Source organism: Rhamphochromis longiceps, linkage group LG1 (genome assembly GCF_057381845.1).
Source record: "Rhamphochromis longiceps isolate RC_006_pf linkage group LG1, R_longiceps_female_GT1.1, whole genome shotgun sequence".
Classification (NCBI taxonomy): domain Eukaryota; kingdom Metazoa; phylum Chordata; class Actinopteri; order Cichliformes; family Cichlidae; genus Rhamphochromis; species Rhamphochromis longiceps.
This window is the reverse complement of record NC_140557.1, coordinates 34,539,387-34,561,963: the sequence shown is the minus strand read 5'-3', so window position 1 is coordinate 34,561,963 and position 22,577 is coordinate 34,539,387. Positions and strand designations below refer to the sequence as shown.

Here is a 22,577-nt window from a genome sequence, read left to right as displayed (position 1 = left end):
GTCTTCCTTAAAGCTATACAGGAGTGTAATCTTTTAAGCGTTCTTCAGTTTATAGATTGACTTCTCAGTTCAACTTTGACCCACTGCACCTACATAGTTACAGTATGTGTGCACACTTTTTCTTTTTTTTGTCAAGTTCTTCTGAGCTCTTCCTGTCCTATAATTCCGATTGATATTCTGTGGAGTAGGTCCACTCTCCCTTTTCATAAATATGCATGAGAGCTGTCGAGCTTTGGTATTGAATTGGCTTGATCCCTGTGTGAGTCTGTGTTTTTTGGGTTGGTTTTTTTGCTTCTGAATATATTGGGATAGGTGACATTCTGGGCTATGTTTGGTTATATATTAGAGAGCTGTGTTTGCCAGATGTGGTGTACTTTCTGTGTGTGAATGTGTATGTGTGCTTAAGGCCAGAGGTTCCAGAGCTGGGGTCACTTTCAGCCGCAGGGAAGCTGAAATGTCACGACTTGTTGCCTGCGGCTCTTGGGCTGCTGCTGCTGTTTGTGCCTGGTTGGCTCTTAATTTAGCGTGCCTGATGAGGGTGGAGAGTAGAGCACACATGGTGCAGGGAAGAGCTAAAGTTAAACGCCTGCAGTCACACTGTAAAGTGAGGGTAGTAGGTAAAACTGAGAGAGAAAGCCCCCCCCAATCTTTGTTTGTTAGATGAACTTTGTGCTTTAATGTTACACTGAGCAATCTGTTCATCTTTCAGCCGCATTTCAGCCCAAGGTCCACTCTCCTCTGCCATTTCGGAAACACCAAAATTTAGAATTTGTTGCTGACCCAGTTTTAGTTTTAAACCCTGGGTATGTGTTATGGTCTGGGCAAGAGAAAACTGAGACTTTTACAGTGCACAATTACTCACTTGGGGGTATTTTTGCTGTGAGTTGTGAGTTGCTATGTACTGAGCAGGGTGATGGATAAATTTCCTTCTCTACAGTTCAGAAAGTTCTGAGACTTTCAGATAGGAAGACACAGACACCTGTGTTCTGGTGCCTGATAGTGTCACGGTCCTGGGTCTCCTGACCCAGCGTTTTTAGTTCTTTGTGATTTTTGTATCATTGTACTTGTGTGTGATTTATTCTATGGCTTCTAGTTTTGATCCCTTGCCCTTCATGTCTCTCTGTGTCCCCTCTGTTCTGTGTAATTGTGTGTCTTTGCATGTTTGAGTTTCTTGTTTTCTGTCACTCTGCATTGTGCATTATGTTCTCATGGTTGGTTTTTTGTTACTCTCTCTAGTCTAGTCTCTTGTGTTCCCAGCTGAGTATTTCCCTGTGTATTTTGGTTCTTAGACCTCTGCCTTATGGTTTATGTCTCTGTATTTCTTAGTTGCTGTCTCCACTGTGTCAAGTTCGCGTCTCTGTGTGATACTTCCTGTTTTACTTTGATGGTCCGTGTCTCATGTGAATGCGTCCTGCTTTGCTTGTCTCGTCAGTCCTGATTTCTCCCAGCTGTGCCCTCCTTCTGTGTCTCATTCCCCTCGTTACTTCCCAGTGTATTTAAACCCTGTGTTTCTCTGAGTCAGTGTCGCGTCGTCCCTCATGCTGTGTGGATCTCCCTGTGTGTCTCTCTGTGAGTTTTCCAAGTTCCCAGTTTAGATTAGTTTGTATGTTTTTTTCCCTGCCAGCAAATAAAGCTGAGTTTTGAGTTCACCTCCCTGAGTCTGTGAGTCCTGCACTTTGGGTCCAACTCCTGCCTGCCGCACAGCGATTCATGACAGAGCCATATTTGGGTCGCATACTCATTTCCCTGGAATAGATAGTGATCCAGCCATATTTGCATTGGAGCCACTCTCCATCTACCTTTTCTGTTGCTATGTATTCTCAAGTCTTATCGTAACACTTTCTCCAAAACCAAAAAGGAAATATCATTCTTATCATTTTCATCCTTATTGCAATTGTGATCTTGCGGGGGGTTTACAGGGTTCCATCTGTAAATGACTGCTGGTCAGCAAACCTGGGAAACCCACAGATAATTGGAACTATGGCACGAAACCGCTTCCAAAACATCATGCAACACCTACGCTTTGATGACAAGTCCACCCGCTGTGATCGAGCAAAGACTGACAAGTTTGCTGCAATTTCCAGTGTGTGGGGATCATTTGTCACCAACTGCATCACGTGCTACAACCCTGGTCTACATATCACCGTTGATGAACAGCTTTTCCCATCAAAGACTCGGTGCTGTTTCCTGCAGTATATTGCAAGTAAACCTGACAAGTTTGGGATCAAGTTTTGGGTGGCTTGCGACCTAAAATCCAAGTACATTTGCAATGTCTTCCCATATCTTGGCAAGGACCCCAATCGTCCCACTGGGGAGAGACTTTCTGAAAATGTAGTAATGAGGCTGATGGAACCATTCCTAGACAAGGGCAGAAATGTTACCACGGACAATTTTTTTTCACCACGCTTTCACTTGCACAAAAACTTCTTAGACGGAAAACCACCATCCTCGGCACAGTCAACAGGATTCGCAGGGAAATTCCTCAATCCACTAGACAGACAGATCGCAATGAATTCACCACTCAGGTATGTTACAGGTCTTTTGTGGTTCTATGTTTATGTGTTTCATTGTGTGTAAAAGGGCTATGGAAATAACAATTTATCTTATTTCTTAGGTGTTTTCAACCTCTGCTGCCACGCTGACGGCGTATGCGGCCAAACGGAAGAAGACAGTCTATGTTCTTAGCAGCATGCACAGCGTGGTTCAGACTGATAACACCACCAAAAGGAAGCCAAACACTGTCTCCCTTTACAACAAAACAAAGTGTGGCGTGGATGTGATGGACCAGATGGTTCGGGAGTACACTGTCCGCAAAGGAACACGGCGCTGGCCAGTCGCCGTGTTTTATAACATGATTGACATGGCAGCACTGAATGCACATGTGCTGTATCAAGCATGCACTGGGACGAAGGAAAGACGGGTGGACTTCCTGGTGGCGCTTGCAACAGAGTTGGCTCGCTCTCATGTAGCTGGGAAGAAGGCAAGAAAAGAACAGTTGCTTCGGACACAACCCTCCACACCTAGCCCTGGAAAAAGAGCCACGTGTCAGGTCAAACACAACTGCAAGAACAATCATGCCACTGTGCGATGTGTTCACTGCAAAAGATACACATGTGGTAAATGCAGACTACAGATACCATGGCAGTGCCAGGATTGTGAGTGATTGCTGAAAATGTTGAATTGTACTCACTCACTTTTTATTATTATTTGTAAATATGTGTACAAATGGTTGGTTTTTTGTACTGTTTTTATCAATAAATCTCAGCAACAAAGGACATACACCCATGTGTGTTGATTTCTCCCTAAGATGGCAAACTGAAACACTCCAAGTTGGTGACTTTTGGAGATTTATTTCCCTGGACGATTGAGAATGCATCAAGATGAAACACAAAAGGAAGTGCACAGCTTTTAGCAGCTCCCCCACGCCCTCAATCACACACCCCCACTCCCCTCCCTCCAGAATTCCCAGATAACGACCCAATTTACATATGAATGACTAGCCAATTTAGCTTCCACTTGGCTGACGCTAAAGCCTAGCTAAAAGCCATTTGGCTGCTCTCCGGGTTTTAAAGGTAGAAAAAGCCAAATGGCAGTCCGTGGGGGTTTAAAAATCTTCCAACCTGCTTTTGGATAAAACCTCGTACACATAATGTGTTTTCTTTGAGTTTCCCCTTCCTTTGTTCAGGAAACTGAGCATCTGTGACCTGTGACTTCTCCCCCATGCAGCTACTTCGAGCTGGAAAGCAGCGGGGTGAGAGAGGAGATCCGCTATCACTACCGCTTCAAAGGCAAGCCACGTTCTGAATCCTTCCCCTACCGCCTCGCTGATGGCCAGTGGCACAAGATCGCCCTTACCATCAGTGCCTCCCACCTGCTTCTGCACGTTGACTGTAACAGGTAACACACACACATACCGCTCTTGAGCACCTTCACATCTCTGTCACAAGAGACTGTGCTGAGTAATTTTTCCCATGCTCCTTTGAAGTGACATGTCTAATGAGCTGCCTGTGTTTATCAGGGTAAATATTTGTTCAGTGCATTCTCCTTGTGGAGAGCAGGGTGTTAGCATGGCTGACAGTAAAACATTCAAGGACAGACTAACGAAGAGAAAGGCTGTATACTGATATAACATCCTGTGTGTCTCTGTATAGGATGTGTCTTCAGCTCACACCGTTGTTTAATGAAGTGGAAGGTACCGATGATATAATCGCCACATTGATTGGCCAGTGAATACCCTTATCTAAAGAGAATACTCGAGGCTGATCTGTAAACACGCACTTCAGTTGTGACAGTCTTTCTCAGCCCTCACATTCTCTCCTGAGACCCATGAAGGCATCACTTGTCCTTTTTTTAAATACAGTTGCTAGACAGAACAAGCAGGCTAAATTTGAGTGGAGGTAATGCTCTGTCACCACTTGAGGATGAAAGACGGTACGATGCACGCGAGGATTGCGCTCTAATATTGATTTTTCCCAGATGCCTATTATACCCATCAGGCTGGTGGTTTGTCAATTAATTATCACTGCAGTGGCTGTCTCTCTGATGATAGTCTGGTGAAGATGAAGGAGGGCATCAGAGTGTTATTGGATAGAAAAAGATCAAAACATAATTTGAATCAAAACGTTTTGCTTATGCTGTTATTTTGAGCAGGGCTGATGTAATTAATACAGTGAAATTGAATGGGTTGGTTTGGTGCTATTAGTCATTAGCTTGTGGCTGCGTGTGGTATAAAAGTGAAGCCTGATACTTAGCGTAACTGTCTGAGCAAGTGCCTGTGACTGTGTCTAAATCCTACTCATTTTTACAGAGTCTAGTCACTAATGCTTTTTTACCCCCTCAGCTGTGAAAGGCTGATGGGCATCCTGCCGGGGTGGCGGGTGGGCAGTGTGGACACCCAAGTTTGTGAATGTGATAACTTGAGAACAAGGTTATGTAGGATGCTGAAATTCATAGCACAGGTGCATCTGCCAAACATCTTAAATGAGTAAAAATTTCAGTGATCCTGACCTCAAGGTCAAGGCCAGAGATCAAGTTTTCTGAAAATCTGATATATATGTATGTACTTAATCAGGTCATTCAGCAATACAAACATTAACTTTGCACTGATGCCCTTTTTCTCATTTACCAAGACATGCAAGGAATTTGAAGGCCTATATTTAGAACTGTAATGTCAAGGCAAGAAAGAGTGTGAATGTCAACATGCTTACCAAGCCACTTACTCCATGTGTCTGGGTCAGGTTCACCACCTCATCAGCAGACACTTTCAGCTCTTACCTTTGTTTGGTCATCTGAATTCACTGTCATCTGCAGCAATGCCAGCTAAAGCCACATGCCACTCAGTTTTCAGAATGTCTTTAAAGTAGCAATCACAGCTCATGATGTCTTTCATCTGAGCAACAACACCGCACTTTAGTCCGTTGTGATGCTCTAACAAGGGGATGTTTTTCCCAGCTGCCCCAAGTGTCACCATCAGCTCCTCTCCCACCGTAATCTCAGAATATACGGTGAAACCTAGTTGTGGCTCTGTCAAAGTGTCAAACAACAAAAACAGAACAACTGTTAATTCGGCCTTTTCTACAATACGCTAAATTTGACTTTCATCTACAAGTGCAATTGCCTGTGCGTCTTTGGGGCAGATAATTTTAAATCACCAGTGCTGGGTAAATACAAGAAACCAAAAGGTTTATGCAATAAACAGTCTAACCAAAAACAAAAAAACTAACGATAACCCACAAAATCTACTGTACATCTACTTTCATGTCACTGACTTTTATCTGTGACATTATTCAATATTTTTATCTGTAAGTGTGCATTGATAAAGCTTGAAATTGTATGTTTGTTTGTTTTTTTGATAAAAATTTAGTATCAATGAATGACCAATCAGACAAAGCTGTCTATAAATCTAAACACTGTATTGATTTATATACAGGATAGTTTTCATCACAAAGGTACAGTTATATTTCATGTTTGTTTAGAATAATAATACAAATTAACTCAATGCCACACAAACTTAGACAAAGAATAATAGTCAGGAAGTAAATCTGCGTTGACAAAACAAGCGAAATAAAAATTGCATATTCATATCCACCCAAACTGAGCCTTTCATATTCTTCGTGTTAAGAATATTTACTTATTCAAACTAGCAGACCCATTAGCTTTGAATTTTTAAGAGTATAATTTCTGCACTAAACCACACTCTATTGATTTCAAGGCTCATTAAATGCTTTTAAGTGTCTGTAAATGGGAGATGGAGCAATTTATTGTCATATCCTCGGGTGGACTTAAACTTGTAGTGTTCCTTTGGCTTTTCCTTTACTGATGTCTATTTTACAGCCAAACACAAGATGTTGTTGGGTCTCATAGACTCATGTTTAACTGCAAAATCAGTAAGTCAATAAGGCTCAGAATTACAGTACAAAGAGTAATGATATAAAAGAAATTATAAATGAAATATTAAAGACATCGTTTTATTTGGGGGGAAATACGCTGATTTGCTTTATTGGCAAGCATTAGACAAAAAAAAATCAATATCACCTTCATGTCTGCCGGTTGAATATGAAGCAGAAGACTTGATGTACCTTCTCTTTGGAGGTTACCAAAGGACATTCTAGGAAATTAATATCACCCTCCCCAATGTTACGTTTCATTCTCCTGCTTTTGCTCCGATGAATGGCTTTAAAATAATAATTTCAGTTGCAGTAATGTATTCAGACACAGTTTAAATGTCTTTGACCCACATCGCTCATCACCATAATAATTTTTTAAATGAACCGAATGTTCCCCTACGCACATTTTGGACATTGTTCAAGTTGGGAAACGAGACTTGTTCATAACTGCCCTGTTCTCTAGATACTGCTGTCCCTTCATGAAGTTTGACAGATCCATGTGAACAATATTTTTTATGTGTTTCTGAACTCATTTCCATATCTTATACTTATAATTCCTCTGGTATTGTGGAGGGTAGCAGCTTCAGCATTTACATGTCATCTTATTTGACTTCCTTGTGCAGGTCCCTATGCCCAAACGGAGGGCTCTTACCTTGGGTTAGGATTTGAAATTACTCTGATGGTGGTTCAGAGTCCTGAAAATTCATGGAATTTTCCTTTCTTCCTCTGCTGTCCTTGTGTAAGATTGATTGAAAAAGAGGAAAATATTATTTGAAGAACATGTGGACTATACAAAGTGGGATGAAGCCTGTCAATAAACATAAGACATTTACCAGGAAAAGTGCTGCATAATAAAGTTCTGATTACATAGTCCGAAAAAGGCCCAGACGGACAAGGTCAGGGGGCCGACCCGGAGGCCAAAACAGTTCAGTTCCGGGGGCCGACCGTGTGAAAGGCAGCAGCAGTGGGGCAGGTCCGGAGGCCGGCCACGCAGTAGGCAGTGGTGTGGAAACAGTCCTGGGGGCCGACCGTGCAGACGGCAACAGCGGCGTGGAAACAGCTCTGGGGGCCGACCGTGCGGACGGCAACAGCGGTGCGGAAACAAGTCCGGAGGCCGGCCACGTGGAAGGTAGTGGCGGCGTTCAGGAGGGCGTTCAGGAGGGCGTCCACAGTGGCGGAGATGCCCAACAAGCGGCCTGGCAGATGACCGACAATGTGGAGGTGGTAGTAGGGGACCTGAAGGCTGCGTAGCCCCTGCAGCCCCAGGCGAAGCGGAGGCTGGACCAGACGAGGCGGAGGCTGGACCAGACGAAGCTGATGAGGATGATGAGGATGCGGAGGCTGGACCAGGCGAGGCTGAAGCGGATGCGGAGGCTGGACCAGGCGAGGCTGAAGCAGAAGCGGAGGCTGGACCAGGCGAGGCTGATGAGTATGCTGGAGCCGGACCAGGCGATGCTGATGAGTATGCTGGAGCCGGACCAGGCGATGCTGATGAGGATGCTGGAGCCGGACCAGGCGATGCTGATGAGGATGCTGGAGCCGGACCAGACGAGGATGAAGCGGAGGCTGAAGCCGGACCAGACGAGGATGAAGCGGAGGCTGAAGCCGGACCAGACGAGGATGAAGCGGAGGCTGGACCAGACGAGGATGAAGCAGTGGCTGGACCAGACGAAGCAGCTGATGAGGATGAAGCAGTGGCTGGACCAGACGAAGCAGCTGATGAGGATGCTGAGGCTGGACCAGACGAAGCAGCTGATGAGGAAGCAGATGCTGGACCAGGCGATGCTGAAGCAGATGCTGGACCAGATGCTGGACCAGGCGATGCTGAAGCAGATGCTGGACCAGGCGATGCTGATGAGGAAGCGGAAGCTGGACCAGGCGAGGGTGATGAGACTGCAGCTGGTGATGAGACTGCAGCTGAGGGCTGGACGGGCTCCTCAGGCCCCCCAGCTGACGAGGCAGAAGGCTGGACGGGCTCCTCGGGCCCCTCAGCTGACGAGGCAGAAGGCTGGACGGGCTCCTCGGGCCCCCCAGCTGACGAGGCAGATGGCTGGACGGGCTCCTCGGGCCCCCCAGCTGACGAGGCAGAAGGCTGGACGGGCTCCTCGGGCCCCCCAGCAAAAACAGTCTCAGAACCAGTGGGCACTAAAGCCCCTGGCACACACAGGACAGAACCAGCAGGTGCGGAGACCTCTGGCAGAGACAGAAAAGAACCAGCAGGCACACGGGCCTCTGGCAGGGACGCAACAGAACCAGCAGGCGCACGGGCCTCTGGCAGGGACGCAACAGAACCAGCAGGCGCACGGGCCTCTGGCAAACACATGGCAGACTGCAGCTGCGCAGAGCATTGGGTCTGCTCAGGCAGCGACGGCCGGGTGTGGTCCTCAGCTGGCTTCTTAACCGCCAGGGGTCCTGAGTCTGCTGGGGGCTGAGACCCAGCCTCTGGGGAGGCCCTGGGGCGAGTAACAGTCTCTAAATTAGCCAGTTTCTGAGAAACTAGAGTGGTTTTAATGCATTTGTCTCTCCGCTCAAAATGGGTGCTAGGAACGAGATTCAAAATGGGTGGCACAGACACAGCCTCCAGTATGGAGGGAACGGGTGATCGGGCTAATGGCATAGATGCAGGCTGGGCTAATGAACTGGCTAAAGGCTGATGTACTGGTTGAAGTGAGACTGGAGTTGGTGGTGGAGTGGATGAAACACAGTCAGCTACTGTTATGGATGTTTTGAAAATGCCAACTTGTGAGAGGTCAGTTACCACGAAGGTAGGTAAACGCCGTGTACTGTCTTTACCCTCCCCATGAACGGCCCCAGAAAACACAGTCCCAGAAGCACCAGCGTCCTTAAAACTCACCACAGCTGGTCGCACAGGAGTCCCTGAATCCGGCTGTGGGGTGAAGCGTCGGTGGCGCGAATGTTTCCTCCCCACCGCTGACGGCTCCGACAGGCAGGGAAAAACCTCTGGGGGGTCGGGCCGTGAAACCTCCGGTGGGTGAATCTGAGACGGATGCTTTGTGGCGGTCGTAGTCCATTGTTGCTGGGCACAATTGGCTACTTCCCGAGCTTGCACCGCTTCCTGGGCTTTATGCAGCTCAGCGATTAAGTCTGTAAATCCCCGGACCTGGTGGAGATAGGGATTTCCGGCCAGGATTGCCTCAACGGCATTTATCCCCACAACTTTCGCTCGTGCATTGGAGGTGTGGGTTACCCAGTCCACCAGGCGTAGGGCACGTGTGAGGTCGCTCTCCCCGGCCAAGACCGCTGGATCCATCTTGTGTTCGCGTCGTACTGTCACGGCTGCACAGCAGTCGTGTGGTGAATTGAGAAAAGGATCCAAGATGCAGGCACTGACTGGGGTGCGAGTGAAAATATATTTGCAGAGGTGATAAAGTGACAAAACAGGAAGAGCAGAGCGGGGAGTAAACAAACCTAAACTGGGAAAACTAAAGAACAAAACTTAAACCAGACACTCACGGAGGAGCGAAATGCACACAAAGAGAGATGGCAGAGAGACGCAGAATGAATACCAGGTAACAGAATAATGCAGACTGACATGGAGTTAAACAGACGACGCGACAGAGAGCACAGGAAAACACAGGGCTTAAATACACGGGGAGTAATCAGGGAATGGGCCACAGGAGGGAGACACAGCTGGGAGCAATAAGGCTAACGAGACAGGGGAGAGGTAAAACTGAACACACTGACATGAGACATGAACTTTCAGAATAAAACAGGAAACTAACAGACACAGAGAACCAGACCGGACACTGAACTTGACAGGCAGACTCATGAGCAGACACAATAACACCATGGACAGACAGAGGGAACACAGAGAAGTGGAAGCAGGCAGGCAAAGAACAGAAACCTAACAAATGGCAAAATCACAACAGAATACACACTCTGAATGAACAAAAGCATAAGGAACACAAAACACTGAGTCCTCAGACTCAGGACCATGACAGTATTCCTCGTCCACACGTAAACGCAAAAAAAGGAGTTTTAAAAAAATCTCCATTTTCGGTGATTCGAAATGCCGTTTACATGTGGACGAAACAGCTGCGTTTTCAAAAATACTCGTGTAGGTGTGGACGTAGCGTAAAAGAGTTAGTAGTTTATTTTCTTACTACCTGTAATTTATTGCAGAGTACTTGTATTTGCTTAATTGTTTACTAAATGTTTGAGGTGTGAAATAAACCGCAGTGGAGCCGGGTCGTAACATAAGTGGGGGCTCGTCCGGGATACTTATATGATACTTAAATGAATTCTAATGGTTATGATAATGTTAACCATAAAACACCTTGATGACATAATAATTGAAATGATTCCAGTGTAATTACAGTTGAGATTTCAAACGGATTTGACAATCACAAAGATAAAAAAAAATAGTGAAACTTAATATTAGTTATTTTAAGGAAAACATTGATATTAAAGTATAGATGTTGAACTCGTATGTACTACTCAGTAGGGGACATCAGATAGACATAGACCATGTTTTAATGTAGGTCCTACCTATTTTATATACCTCTTTTATATGTTTCCTGACAGACAGCTCTAAGAGGGAATTGCCCTTTGAATAGCTAATTAATAACACTTGGTTAATAAACCACGATAACTAAATGTTAAATTAAAAAATGCTAATGCATGAAGGTGTCAGGTTACTGGAGCTGGAGGTAAATATAAGGATTTTTCACCCTCATTGTTATTGTTCAGTCAGGACAGCGCGATGATATTCTGTCCTTCAAACACACAAAATATCTTAGTTGCTCCAATGCAGAGATTTTGGAAGTAGGCTTTCTGCCACACAGCGTATCCATTAAGTAACAGCAGACAACCGTCCAGCCAATCCTTTTAACAACAAAATCAATCCATTCTTGCCTCCTAGCAAGATGGCGGCGCGCACAGACGCAGCGGCTCACTGCTCTTCACGTTCGCTGTTTTGTTTTTTACTTTTTCTACGTGTATCTGTGTGGATGTGTGTGTTTTTTTATCATTATACATCGAGTAGAGTCCACCTACAGTCGTCAGGACCTTCTGAGTTTGGGATTACGCTGTGAGCATTACATCGGACTATCACCACTTTCACGGCATTCCGGAGGACATAATAAGAGCTCCAGGGTCTCCGTGGTTGGTTCTTCCCAGCGGCAAGACAAAGAGGAAACGTAAACAAAGGAGGCAAAAGCGTGGCTGCAGGGCGGGCCCATTAGCTCGGCTAAAGAAACAGCCATTTAAGCCACCGCTTCCGAGTATTTTCCTCTCCAACGTCAGGTCCATAACCAACAAAATCGACGAACTGAGATTACAAATTGCAGTCAATAAGTGTGTACGGGACAGCAGCATAATATTACTCACAGAGACTTGGCTGCAGCCATCAATTCCGGACTCGGCTGTTGAGCTAGCAGGCCGCACGGTCCACCGTCACGACAGGAATGGCCACTCCGGTAAGATCAAAGGAGGGGGTTTATGCATCTACACCAATGACAGCTGGTGCAAAAACACAAAGACTGTAGACAGCCACTGTTCCCCAGATTTGGAATATTTGACTGTGAAGTGCAGACCCGTCTACATACCTCGCGAGTTTACTGTTGTCATGGTAACGGCCGTGTATGTACCACCCGATGCTAATGCTAACTCGGCCATGGAGGAGCTGCACAAGACAATAAGCAACCAGCAGAACTCCCATCCAAACGCAGTGCACATTATAGCTGGGGACTTCAACCATGCTGATTTAAGGTCAGTATTCCCCAGATTTGAACAGCATATTAAATGTGCAACGAGGGGGAAAAACACATTTGATAAAGCCTACAGCAACATCCAAAAGGGCTACAGAGCCGCCGTGCCTAAAGTCAGCCACAATTGTCCCACTGCCAAAGCATACTAACATTAGCAGCCTCAACGACTACCGACACCTGTTATAATGAAGTGCTTCGAGAAACTGGTCCGACATCACATCATGTCCTGTTTGCCACCCACACTCGACCCGCTCCAGTTTGCATACAGAGCTAACAGATCAACTGAAGATGCCATCGCTACAACGCTCCACACCACCATCTCTCACCTGGAAGTGCAGGGCCGTTACGCCAGGCTGCTCTTTGTTGACTTTAGCTCTGCTTTCAATACGATACTCCCGGACAGACTAATAGTTAAACTGCTGGAAATTGGACTTCCTTCCACCACCTGCCGCTGGATCAGAGACTTCCTCTCAGACCGTGTACAGAGAGTTAGAGTGGGGCCTCATCTTTCCTCAGCCCTCAGCCTCAACACCGGCTCTCCACAAGGCTGTGTACTGAGTCCCCTACTGTACACTCTGTACACACTTGACTGTGTTAGTTTCCAGACAACACAGTCATCAAGTTTGCAGATGATACCACCGTGGTGGGGCTCATCTCAGGGGGAGATGAGACTGCGTACAGAGCTGAAGTTCAGAGGCTGTCAGATTGGTGTGCAGATAACAACCTGGACCTCAATACCACCAAAACAAAAGAACTGGTAGTTGACTTCAGAAGGAGGAAGTCCGAGCTGCATCAACGGGGAGTGCGTGGAAAGGGTCTCCAGTTTCAAGTTTCTGGGTGTGCACATAGACACAGACCTCCAATGGAGCTCTAACACCTCTGCGGTCTTAAAGAAGGCCCAACAGCATCTCCACTTTCTGAGAATCCTCAGAAAAATGGACCTGAAGAAGGAGCTGCTGACCGTCTTCTACCGCTGCTCCATTGAAAGTGTGCTGACATATTGCATCGGTGTGTGGTTCTCCAGCTGCACCACAGCACACAGAAAGGCACCCCAGAGGGTCATCAACATGGCCCAAAAACTCATTGGACATCCTCTTCCCTCCCTGAAGGACCTGTACAGCACTCGCTGTCTCAAGAGGGCACGCAGCATCCTACGGGACTGCACACACCCAGGACACCGGGTGTTTAAGTTGCTGCCATCTGGCAGGAGGTTCAGGCTGCTGAGGTCCCGAACAAATAGACTCAAGGACAGCTTTTACAACAGGGCAATAGCCCTGATCAATGTAAATAGCTGACCTGACTGGATACCTCCCTGGACTTTTTTAGGGGGGAGGTAACAATGTTTAAAACAATAATATTTATATTTATAACAAGGTGCAATAATAATTAATGTGCAATAATAACAGTGTGCAATACACATACACTTATTCTTCTTTTTTATACTAAGTTAATATACTGTGTTGTGTTGTTTGTTGCGTTGTGATGTGTCATATCGTGTCGTGTTGTGTTATATGTAGTGCCGACGTAGGACAGTTTTTTCAATTTCATTGTACTACTGTACAATGTATGACTGTGCAATGACAATAAAGAGTTATCTTATCTTATCTATCTTATCATTTCATTTGTGTGTTATGGCTGATTGTTCTTTAGAAAATATGTAGCTTATTCTAAATGACACCCAGATGAACCCATATTTGTCTGAATTTAGTTTGTTAGATTTATCACTTTGGCTCAAATGACTGAAATATAAATTTAGCTCTGAAATTTAGTGTCCAAGCTCTCGTCTGGACTATGATCAGACATAATAAAAAAAAAAAGCTTAATTCTTGAGGTCTTCTAAAGACCCAACACTGTGTCACTTTAAATGTTTGCTCTGCTCTGATCATCACCTCACAATTATTTGGTGTTGACCTAACAGTGTCTACACTAATAAATCCAGATTAATCCAGGGTTAGAAGTGCTTGACCTCAGTGTTTTTTCTTTCTCCACATGTGTACTGCTGTGAACTCTTTCTGTGGACTCATCCTCATCTTATCTGACAATACTCAGTCTCTGTCAGTAATTATGCTTCTTCTGTGCATTGATTAATGTAGCTTGCCTCAAGGCTTATCAGCTTGGCTCAGCACAGTTTGTTCACATCTTTTTTCTTTCAATAACAACCTAATAAATGCTCCCAATCTGTTGCATGGAGATTTATTTTACAAGTCTGGCAAAGCTACACTCCTTCTTATTGTCTCTTAAACATTAAGTGAATCTGAACAATTTCACTTGTCTCTTGATTCTTAGATACATCTGTGAACACCAGATAAAAGATAGAGAATAACCTTGAAAGGATCATGAGCCAAAGGAAACGGTTATATATGAAAGATACATGAGAGTGAGACTTGTGTTGTTGTTAAAACTGACAAAAACGAGATACTGGAAAGGGGAAAAAGACAACTTACCTGTATTTTTTGCACCTAACCTAAAGGTACTTTTGGCAGCTACTTTTTTTCATTTGGGGTCATCACATCAAATTAATCCACATATTTGATTTGGCTCAGATTTTATACTATATGAACTTCCGTGTAGGAACTCTTTCATTTATCTGGGTTGGGCCTGGCAGAATACCACCACAATACTTCTGATGTATATCCAAAAAAAGAAATAAAAATATAAAAAAACAGTAATGTTGTGAGTCTTTTGTTGTTCCTTTTTTCCATTCATTTACTTTAACATTCATCAGAGTTGTACACCACACAAAACCTCATTACTACTTAGACGCAAAACTGAATCCTCCAATCACTATGATGTCATTGCCATTCTACTTTTAGTTCATTATCATAACTTACAATGATAGTCTCACTAAAAGTCAAAGTCACAGACATTTAGTCTAAGATGTGCTGTTCTGTCTGTCGGCTGCTTTGTGAACAAAACTTGGTATAGCTTACCTGTCAGGATGAAAAATGAATTTTCTGCAGCATTTTAGGAGCATTTCAGTGAACAGCTCAGACATTTGTAAATAACAACATGTTGCACTCAGATGTGTGGAGGGAAAAGATAGCTGCAATATGTTCCCTTAAACAAAGTCAATGATTTTGGTCAGTTATCTAGTGCCTACATACACTGGTTTTTACTCTAACACAACACTCAAAGCATTTTTTACTAGAAGCCACATTCACCCATTCACACACATAATCATAAAGTTTTTATTATGCACCTTAAACTATTTCTTTCTCTCTTGCTATCACATGCACACTTGAACTCCAGTTGATGGGGTTTGGTTTCTTGGTCAAGGACACCACGACATGCACATGAAAGCGCTGCGCATCAAACTTGCAGCTCTTTTTGATTGGTGGACAACCCCCTCAACTTCTTCAGCCACATTTTTTTTTGCCTGGTTGCCCTTGCTTCCACCTATCATTTTATTATCAAATGTGTTTTGTGAGATCAGTGTGTTATTTTAGGTATTTGTTTTTCACACACCTTGATTTGTAATACTTGCATTAGTGCCACTGCAGAGTCTAGACAAGGTCAGGTGCAGTAATTGTGATTTCTAATTTCTCCTAATTGAATTATAGGCAGACATCCAGCACATACACCCTTTCTACACACTTGGTAAGCTTTTTGTGTTTGGACCTAATTGCAGTAATGACAATTACACTACCAGGTGGTTGTCCCCTACTTGCAGAAGGTCATGTCGTGCACAGACTGGCTTGTTCTTCCCAGGGGCTCTTTTTCCTCTTTTCAGTATTTTCGTTCTTACTCCTGGATCTGTTTTCTTTTTCTTTTTATTCTTTGACTCTCATAGCCAAGGCTCTGCTGCATGTATGATCTTTAGATGTGAGATGAAAGTCAACCTGGAAACTAACTGGGTTCTATTCCACTGCCGCCTTTAGGGTGGAGCCATATAACATTAAAATGTATGCCTCACAGTGGTTAAAAGGGGTTGATTTGATTGTTTAGGAGTGCCTCATTTGTTTTCTGATCTCAGTTACCACTGCAAACATAAACTCATCATCACTTTGTTGATGTTTTTCAACTTTGTTTTGTTTTTTGTACAGTGAGATAACTGTAATCTGTTTTGTACTTGAACAAGTGCATTACACTCAGGTGTAGTATCTTATGTCAACAACAGCAAAAGCCAGATGCCTTTCATTCTGAGCACTCTAGTATATTATTGTCTTTCAGTGAAAACTATTTTAATTTCTGCGCTCAGGTTTCATATTCTTTGCCGAGGCTGATCCACCCGACAGATGTGTGGTAGCCTCTGTCACCATGTCCAGTATTCTGCTGCTCCAAAAGTGCAACAAACGATCTGTGATTCAGTGCTCATGCCCTGATCAAGTGAAGTATTTTACTTACACCATCAACAGCATGGTTAGTTTTTAGCAATGACTTACACAACACCTCGTAGTGAATAACACAATGTAAAAATACCCAATTTCAGTTCTGGATTCAGTTCTATCACTTGACTTTACATCCAGGTTCAACATATTTCCCCTTCAGCAGCCTAATCTTATTGCAGCATAACCAAGGAATGTTTTAGGGTCACCTAATTAAGCTTTAATATACACTTTAATATACACAGGAACATGAAAAGTTTCATAATAATCTTAAAAGTAGAGCGAGTGTCTGACTCCAGAATCCAACCATCACAGCTCTTGTGCAGTACTATGGTAAAAAAAAGACAAAATTGTCCACTGACTGAAGATCCAGATTTGCCATAATGTCCTGAGTCTGACAAAGGTTTAGATGTCCATTCCTATTCTAAATGAGTTGAGTTCTTGAAATTCTCTGCGTATTTAGTCTCCTAGTGGCGCTTTATACTTTAATCCTTAAACATAGCAATCTTCTCTCCACAAGCTAAACAGATGGCTTTACCTCTAGCTACCTCTAACTACTTAGAAACTCATGTTTTGCTAAAAACTCTAAATTGCATCAATGTTTCTTTTTCAATGTAAGCTGACATCTGTTTGTTTGATGTTAGCAAGCAAAGGGCTGTTCTAAGGTGAAACTGTATTTGCTTGCACACATTTGCAAAATGTAAATTGTAAAAAAAGAAAAAAAAAAGAAAAAAAGATCACCTTCAAAATAAAAACATTAAAGTTTATTTTGATTTCCAAAAAAACTGCAAACTACAGTAAGCCATTCTCTGATGATGATATTTGATGGCCAAAATGGAATAAAGTGCATGATTTGTATTTAATTATATTTTAATCTTAATTTCCTGTTGACCTCACATGGGATGGTCAGGGATGGCAAACTGACCGGATGTGGCCTGGGGCAGTGCAATGCGCTGGTCTGTCTTAATACAAGGTTAGTAGCTTTATCCTGAGCTCATAATTGCATTTAAGTCTTCATTAGTGGGTTTTGTTCTTTGGTTGTCATGGAAACAGGCCTGGGCAAAACTTGCTTCCTGTTATTTGGTCATGCTTTTGCCATAATTAGTGCACAGCAATATTCTCAGAGGAAAACCCCTCCAGCAAAGATGATACTTTCATAAACACAAAGTATAATATATGTGTTTATAACATAATTCCTGTATTACAAAAGAACCAAAGAAAGCATTTTTAAAATGGTCCATTTGTCTAGTTTTGATGGTCTTTCTGTCAGAACAAGAACAACATCATAAGTTGTCTATATGCAACTTACAATGCTATTTACACAAATGCAGATTAATTTCTATTTCTTGTTGTATTGGTACAGCATCATTGGAAAAAAAGACACATACTAAAGTAAAGATCTGAGACACCAATGACATGGAAAAAAATAGACAGCTCAGTTGAGTTCTTCTTTGCGGATGAGAGTGAAAATATTTTCTTTCTTTTTTTGGCTGCACTTTGTATCAATATGCAGTGCATACTTTTGTCAGATCTGAGTTGTGTTCACAGTGTAGATGGTACATGTAGTTTTGTCACACTGTTTTAGTTGTGAATCCCTGTTAAAGAGATGCACACAACAAAATGAAACACAGCAAAGGAAAATTAAAAAATGTAAAAAGATATTCTGTGCCTGGAACACCTCACCTCCTGGGTGAGGTGTCCCGGGCATGTCCCTCCGGGAAGAGGCCCTAGGGCAGACCCAGGACTCCCTAAAGAGATTATATCTCTCGGCTGGCCTGGGAACGCCTTGGTGTCCCCATGGACAAGCTGGAGGAGGTGGCCGGGGAGAGGGAGGTCTGGCCCCATGACCTGGCCCTGGATAAGCGGAAGAGGATGGATGGATGGACACATTCTTATTTTTGTACATGACTTTTATCACTCCTAAAAAATTGCAGAGTCACATCTCTACTACAAAACTGAAAGTAAGTGCACTTACAGTGTGGCTTATAATCCAGTGCAAATCAGAAATAATATATAATTAAAGTTAATGTGATATATAGAAGTCAGAAGTTTGGACACAACTATGGTCAAAGATGAAATATGGCCTCACTATCTAAACTGTATGTTACATTTTGGTAGTTTAGCTATTTTACAGTCAAAAATTAATGCTTTGGGTTTTTTTGTCTCTGTGTTTTTGTATCTGAGGCTACAGATCATTTTACATTTAAACTGTTATGTAAAGGGGTGCATCATTATGTGTGCTTACTTTTTGTACTCTCTCTTCTAGAGGTTTTTGTTGTAGAGTGTGTGGGTGTCACAGCAACAGACTTTGAACACTCATCACTGAAAAACTTTACTTACGGATAAGCTGAACAACTGAATAACAATTGGACCTGATTTAGAATTTTTCAAGTTCACTGTGGAGTGAGTATATATATACTATACTATACTCAGGTAGTATGAATTCTGACAGGATTATTTATTCCCTTGTAATATAAGGTCAAGGATTTGAATACATAGATTTATTGATACTGCTCCATTAGCTGCAGTGAGTGGTTGAATGATTTCATTGACTGTTAGGGAGCACAGCTTTATTTAGCTGGGGAATGAGGCAACTGCCTGATACTGCATAAAATATAAATATCTTAAGTGAAGTATTACAAAAACTGCTCTGGATTCAACTATACTGTAATGACAACACCAGAGACAATGATGTGAGACTGTAGAGGGCATAGAGTAGATTCAAAGATCTGTGAGATGATTCAACAATTTTTGGTGATCCCTTTACTTTAGCACTAACATCAGGCTGTTTTGTTTTTTCTTCTTAAATGGAAACTGTTTTTAACTGTTTGATGTGTTTAAATGTATTTATCATATGCAATAAATATGGAAGCTGTGCTACAGCAATATTAAAGCCAGGAGGTTTAAGTTTCATGACAACTATCTGATGTTTTTCCTGTGTTTGTATGGTTGATCTTGGGATGCTCTGGTATCTATCCTCAGTCCAGAGACCTGGGAATTATGTATGTTTTATCTATAGACTTCCTATAGGTTTTCCCTGATGATACTTCCTACTTTTCTTTAGTGTGCCACTAACTTTCTCCCCATGAATCTGTTCATTAGCAGGTCTTACTGTTAGGTAAATACAATGATTAGACATCAACAAAACCAAAATACTGTACACCCTTACTATGTCCATAGGAATAAAGAGGGTCAATAGCAGCCAGGTTCAGTGGATCAAATGCACTAGATTAATTGCTCATCAGCAATGTGATTTGGCAGTTTGCTGCTCTGGAACATTCAGGTGTGTGTTAACACAATGCCAAGAAGGAAAGACATCAGCAATGACAGAGAAGCAATTGTTGATGTTGATCAAATTGGGACGAGTTATAAGTCCATTTACAAACAGTGTCAAGTCCATTTTTCTACAGTGAGAAGGATACAAAAATGAAAGAATTTAAAACGGTTCCCAATCTACCCACAAGTGCATGTTCAGCGTCAGAGCATGCAGTGGTCAGAGATATTGCAAAAAAACAAAAACAAATCCAAGAGCTACATCTTAGGCCCTACAGGCCTTAGAAAAAGACTGAACAAATTTGGCTTGTTTGGAAGAGTTGCCTGAAGAAAGCCTCTTCTCTTTAAAAAAAGAACATGGAAGCAAGGCTTAGGTTTGCAAAACTGCATCTGAGCAGCTTCTGAAACAATTTCCTTTGGACAGACAAGATTAAAGTGCCAACCGTGGCGACCGTGGCTCAGGGGGTTGGGGATCGCATCTGTGACCGGAAGGTCACAGGTTCGATCCCTGGGCCCTCTGTCCTGGTCATTGTGTCCCTGGGCAAGACACTTTACCCTACTTGCCTACTGGTGTTGGCCAGAGGGGCCGATGGCGCGATATGGCAGCCTCGCTTCTGTCAGTCTGCCCCACTTTTTATTATGGCCCTTTATTAAAGGGCCATAATGTACAGCACCACGTTTGGTGACACCCAAATACAGCATATCTGCACAAACACTGTCAAGCATGGTAGTGGTGGGGTAGTTATTTGAGATTATTTGGTTTGGGATTACTTTAAAACCACAAGAACAGTCATGACCGGCCCAATCAAAATTCAGGCCTGAGACCACAAGCCTCAATGAACTAAAACAATGCTGTAAGTAAGAGTCGGCTAAAATTCCTCCACAGCATTGCCAGAGACCAATAAAGTCATGCAGAAAATGATTACATGAACTTATTGCTGTGGTAGCTCTACACAGCAAATCCAGCATGTCCAAATTAACACTGTCGGATTTGATTTCAACACTATTAAAGTGTCTATATGGGTCCACACCAGAGAGTGTTAATTTAACTCTTTTTGGAGAGTTGGTACGTTAACTCTGATTTAGTGTTAAACACCAAATCTGTCTGGAGTTGATAATTTAACACTTGGTGTTAAGAGTTTATATATTAACTCTCAAAGAGTATTTTAGTTTAACTACGTAAGAGTTATCTTCTAATTCATTCTAAAAAGCGGGAATTTTACTGTTCTGAACTTCTAGAAATTTCTTTTGGAAATAAACATTTACTAAAAAGATGGAATGGTTTTTGAAAAACATTTATTCTGAACTGTGCACCACAATTTCAAAACATTTTCTGAAAGATGTAACAGTATACATGTTCTCACTTTCATTAGAATTTTGTTTATCAAAAGGTCTGACATGGTAAATGCAAATAACAGCATTCTCAACACTTATTTCTTCAATACAATATGCATGTCCTTCATTCATCCCTTTGTGGAACTTCAACGCACTTCTGCTCTCCCCCATATTCCATCTTCACAAGCATCCTGTGTGGAGATTGAATAAAAATTAGTTGACACTAATTAATGGCACAAATAATCCAGTAAACAATTGCAGCACAGTAAAAAAAAAAAAGGAATCCTCTTTGAGCCATTACTTGTGTAAAGTATTTTCCCAAAAGACAAGGACACAGGCAACAGGTAATACTGAACTAAATGTAAAACCTCAACCTTTTTCATTTTTACCTAAACCGTGTGCACAAAACTCTGGAGGGATCTATGCTAACGTAGAACCCAGTCAGGACGTCTGCTACTGCTGTTTGCTCGTTTTTTTTTATGGGCGATCGTTTTCAGGCTTCAAGTAGCACCATTACACCAACATTTCACATTCTACACATTGTTTTAGGTGTATTTGACCAAAAGTTTGACTGAAAATTCACATGCAAGCTTTTTTCAAGGCTGTGGTATTTGCCCGCAAATAATACCTTTCAGCTAGCTAAAACAGAATGTTATGCTATCAGCGAGCAACATGGCTAATGCCTTTCACACAGCTTTGTCTCAACTCCAAAGAGCCACAAAGGTAAAAGCTCATAGAAATAGTTGAAACAATCTTTGAAAAAATGACTTACCAAGCATTGCAAACAACTCAAATATGTAGAGCAAAATGTTCTGAAACGGCTTCACTTCAGCTTCGATTGGAGCCGTGCTGGGGGCGGAGTCTGTGAATTTACTCTGTTGGTGTCATAGCCCCTCTAGGAGTTCAGAGTTAAGAGGTCAAGAGTTAATGTTTCCATTGTAACACCTCCAGATTTGACAGAGAAACACTCATTTTTAACACTCGATTTTAACTACTATCATTTTACACCTCAGAGTTACATTAAAAGAATGTGACTCTGCTTAGAGTAAAATTAACTCTACTTTTGCAAGAAGACTATTAACACCAAAACATTTAACACTTTCGAATTTGCTGTGTACAAACTGTGGAAACATGGGGTGTATTTCACACACATAAACTGTCATAATATGGCTTAGTTTTTGTTAAATAGTCCTGTGGTATAATGTGTCTTGTGTTGATGTTATGTGAGGTGGTATTTAAATAATTTTAGAGCATGGTAAGGGCCAGATTAATTTATTTTACCTCCTGATATGTAAAACCTTTGAATTGAAAGGTATACTTTGTTATTCAGTGTAGTACAGCTGCACAGCACGAGATGAAAATTTGGCTCCTTTGTTCCAAATAGCAACAAATTTGTAATGTCTAACTGGGCCAGCTGTGAGCTGATAAAGACTGCATGTTACATCAGCTTCCCAAGGTTCTCCCTACATACAGTGGTTGGGATTATTAGCACACGGTTGATTGTGTCTTTGAGCAATCGTATTTCTTTT

General features: G+C 42.7%; 1 protein-coding gene across 1 annotated transcript in view; it reads left to right on the top strand.

Annotated features, from left to right (window-relative positions):
- LOC146679073 (protein kinase C-binding protein NELL1-like) overlaps positions 1-22,577 on the top strand; it is a 312,233-nt gene that overhangs the window by 66,600 nt on the left and 223,056 nt on the right. The window contains exon 4 of the mRNA XM_085407775.1: positions 3,727-3,897. Coding sequence (XP_085263901.1) covers positions 3,727-3,897 — 171 coding nt within the window. The remainder of the gene's footprint in view (positions 1-3,726; positions 3,898-22,577) is intronic.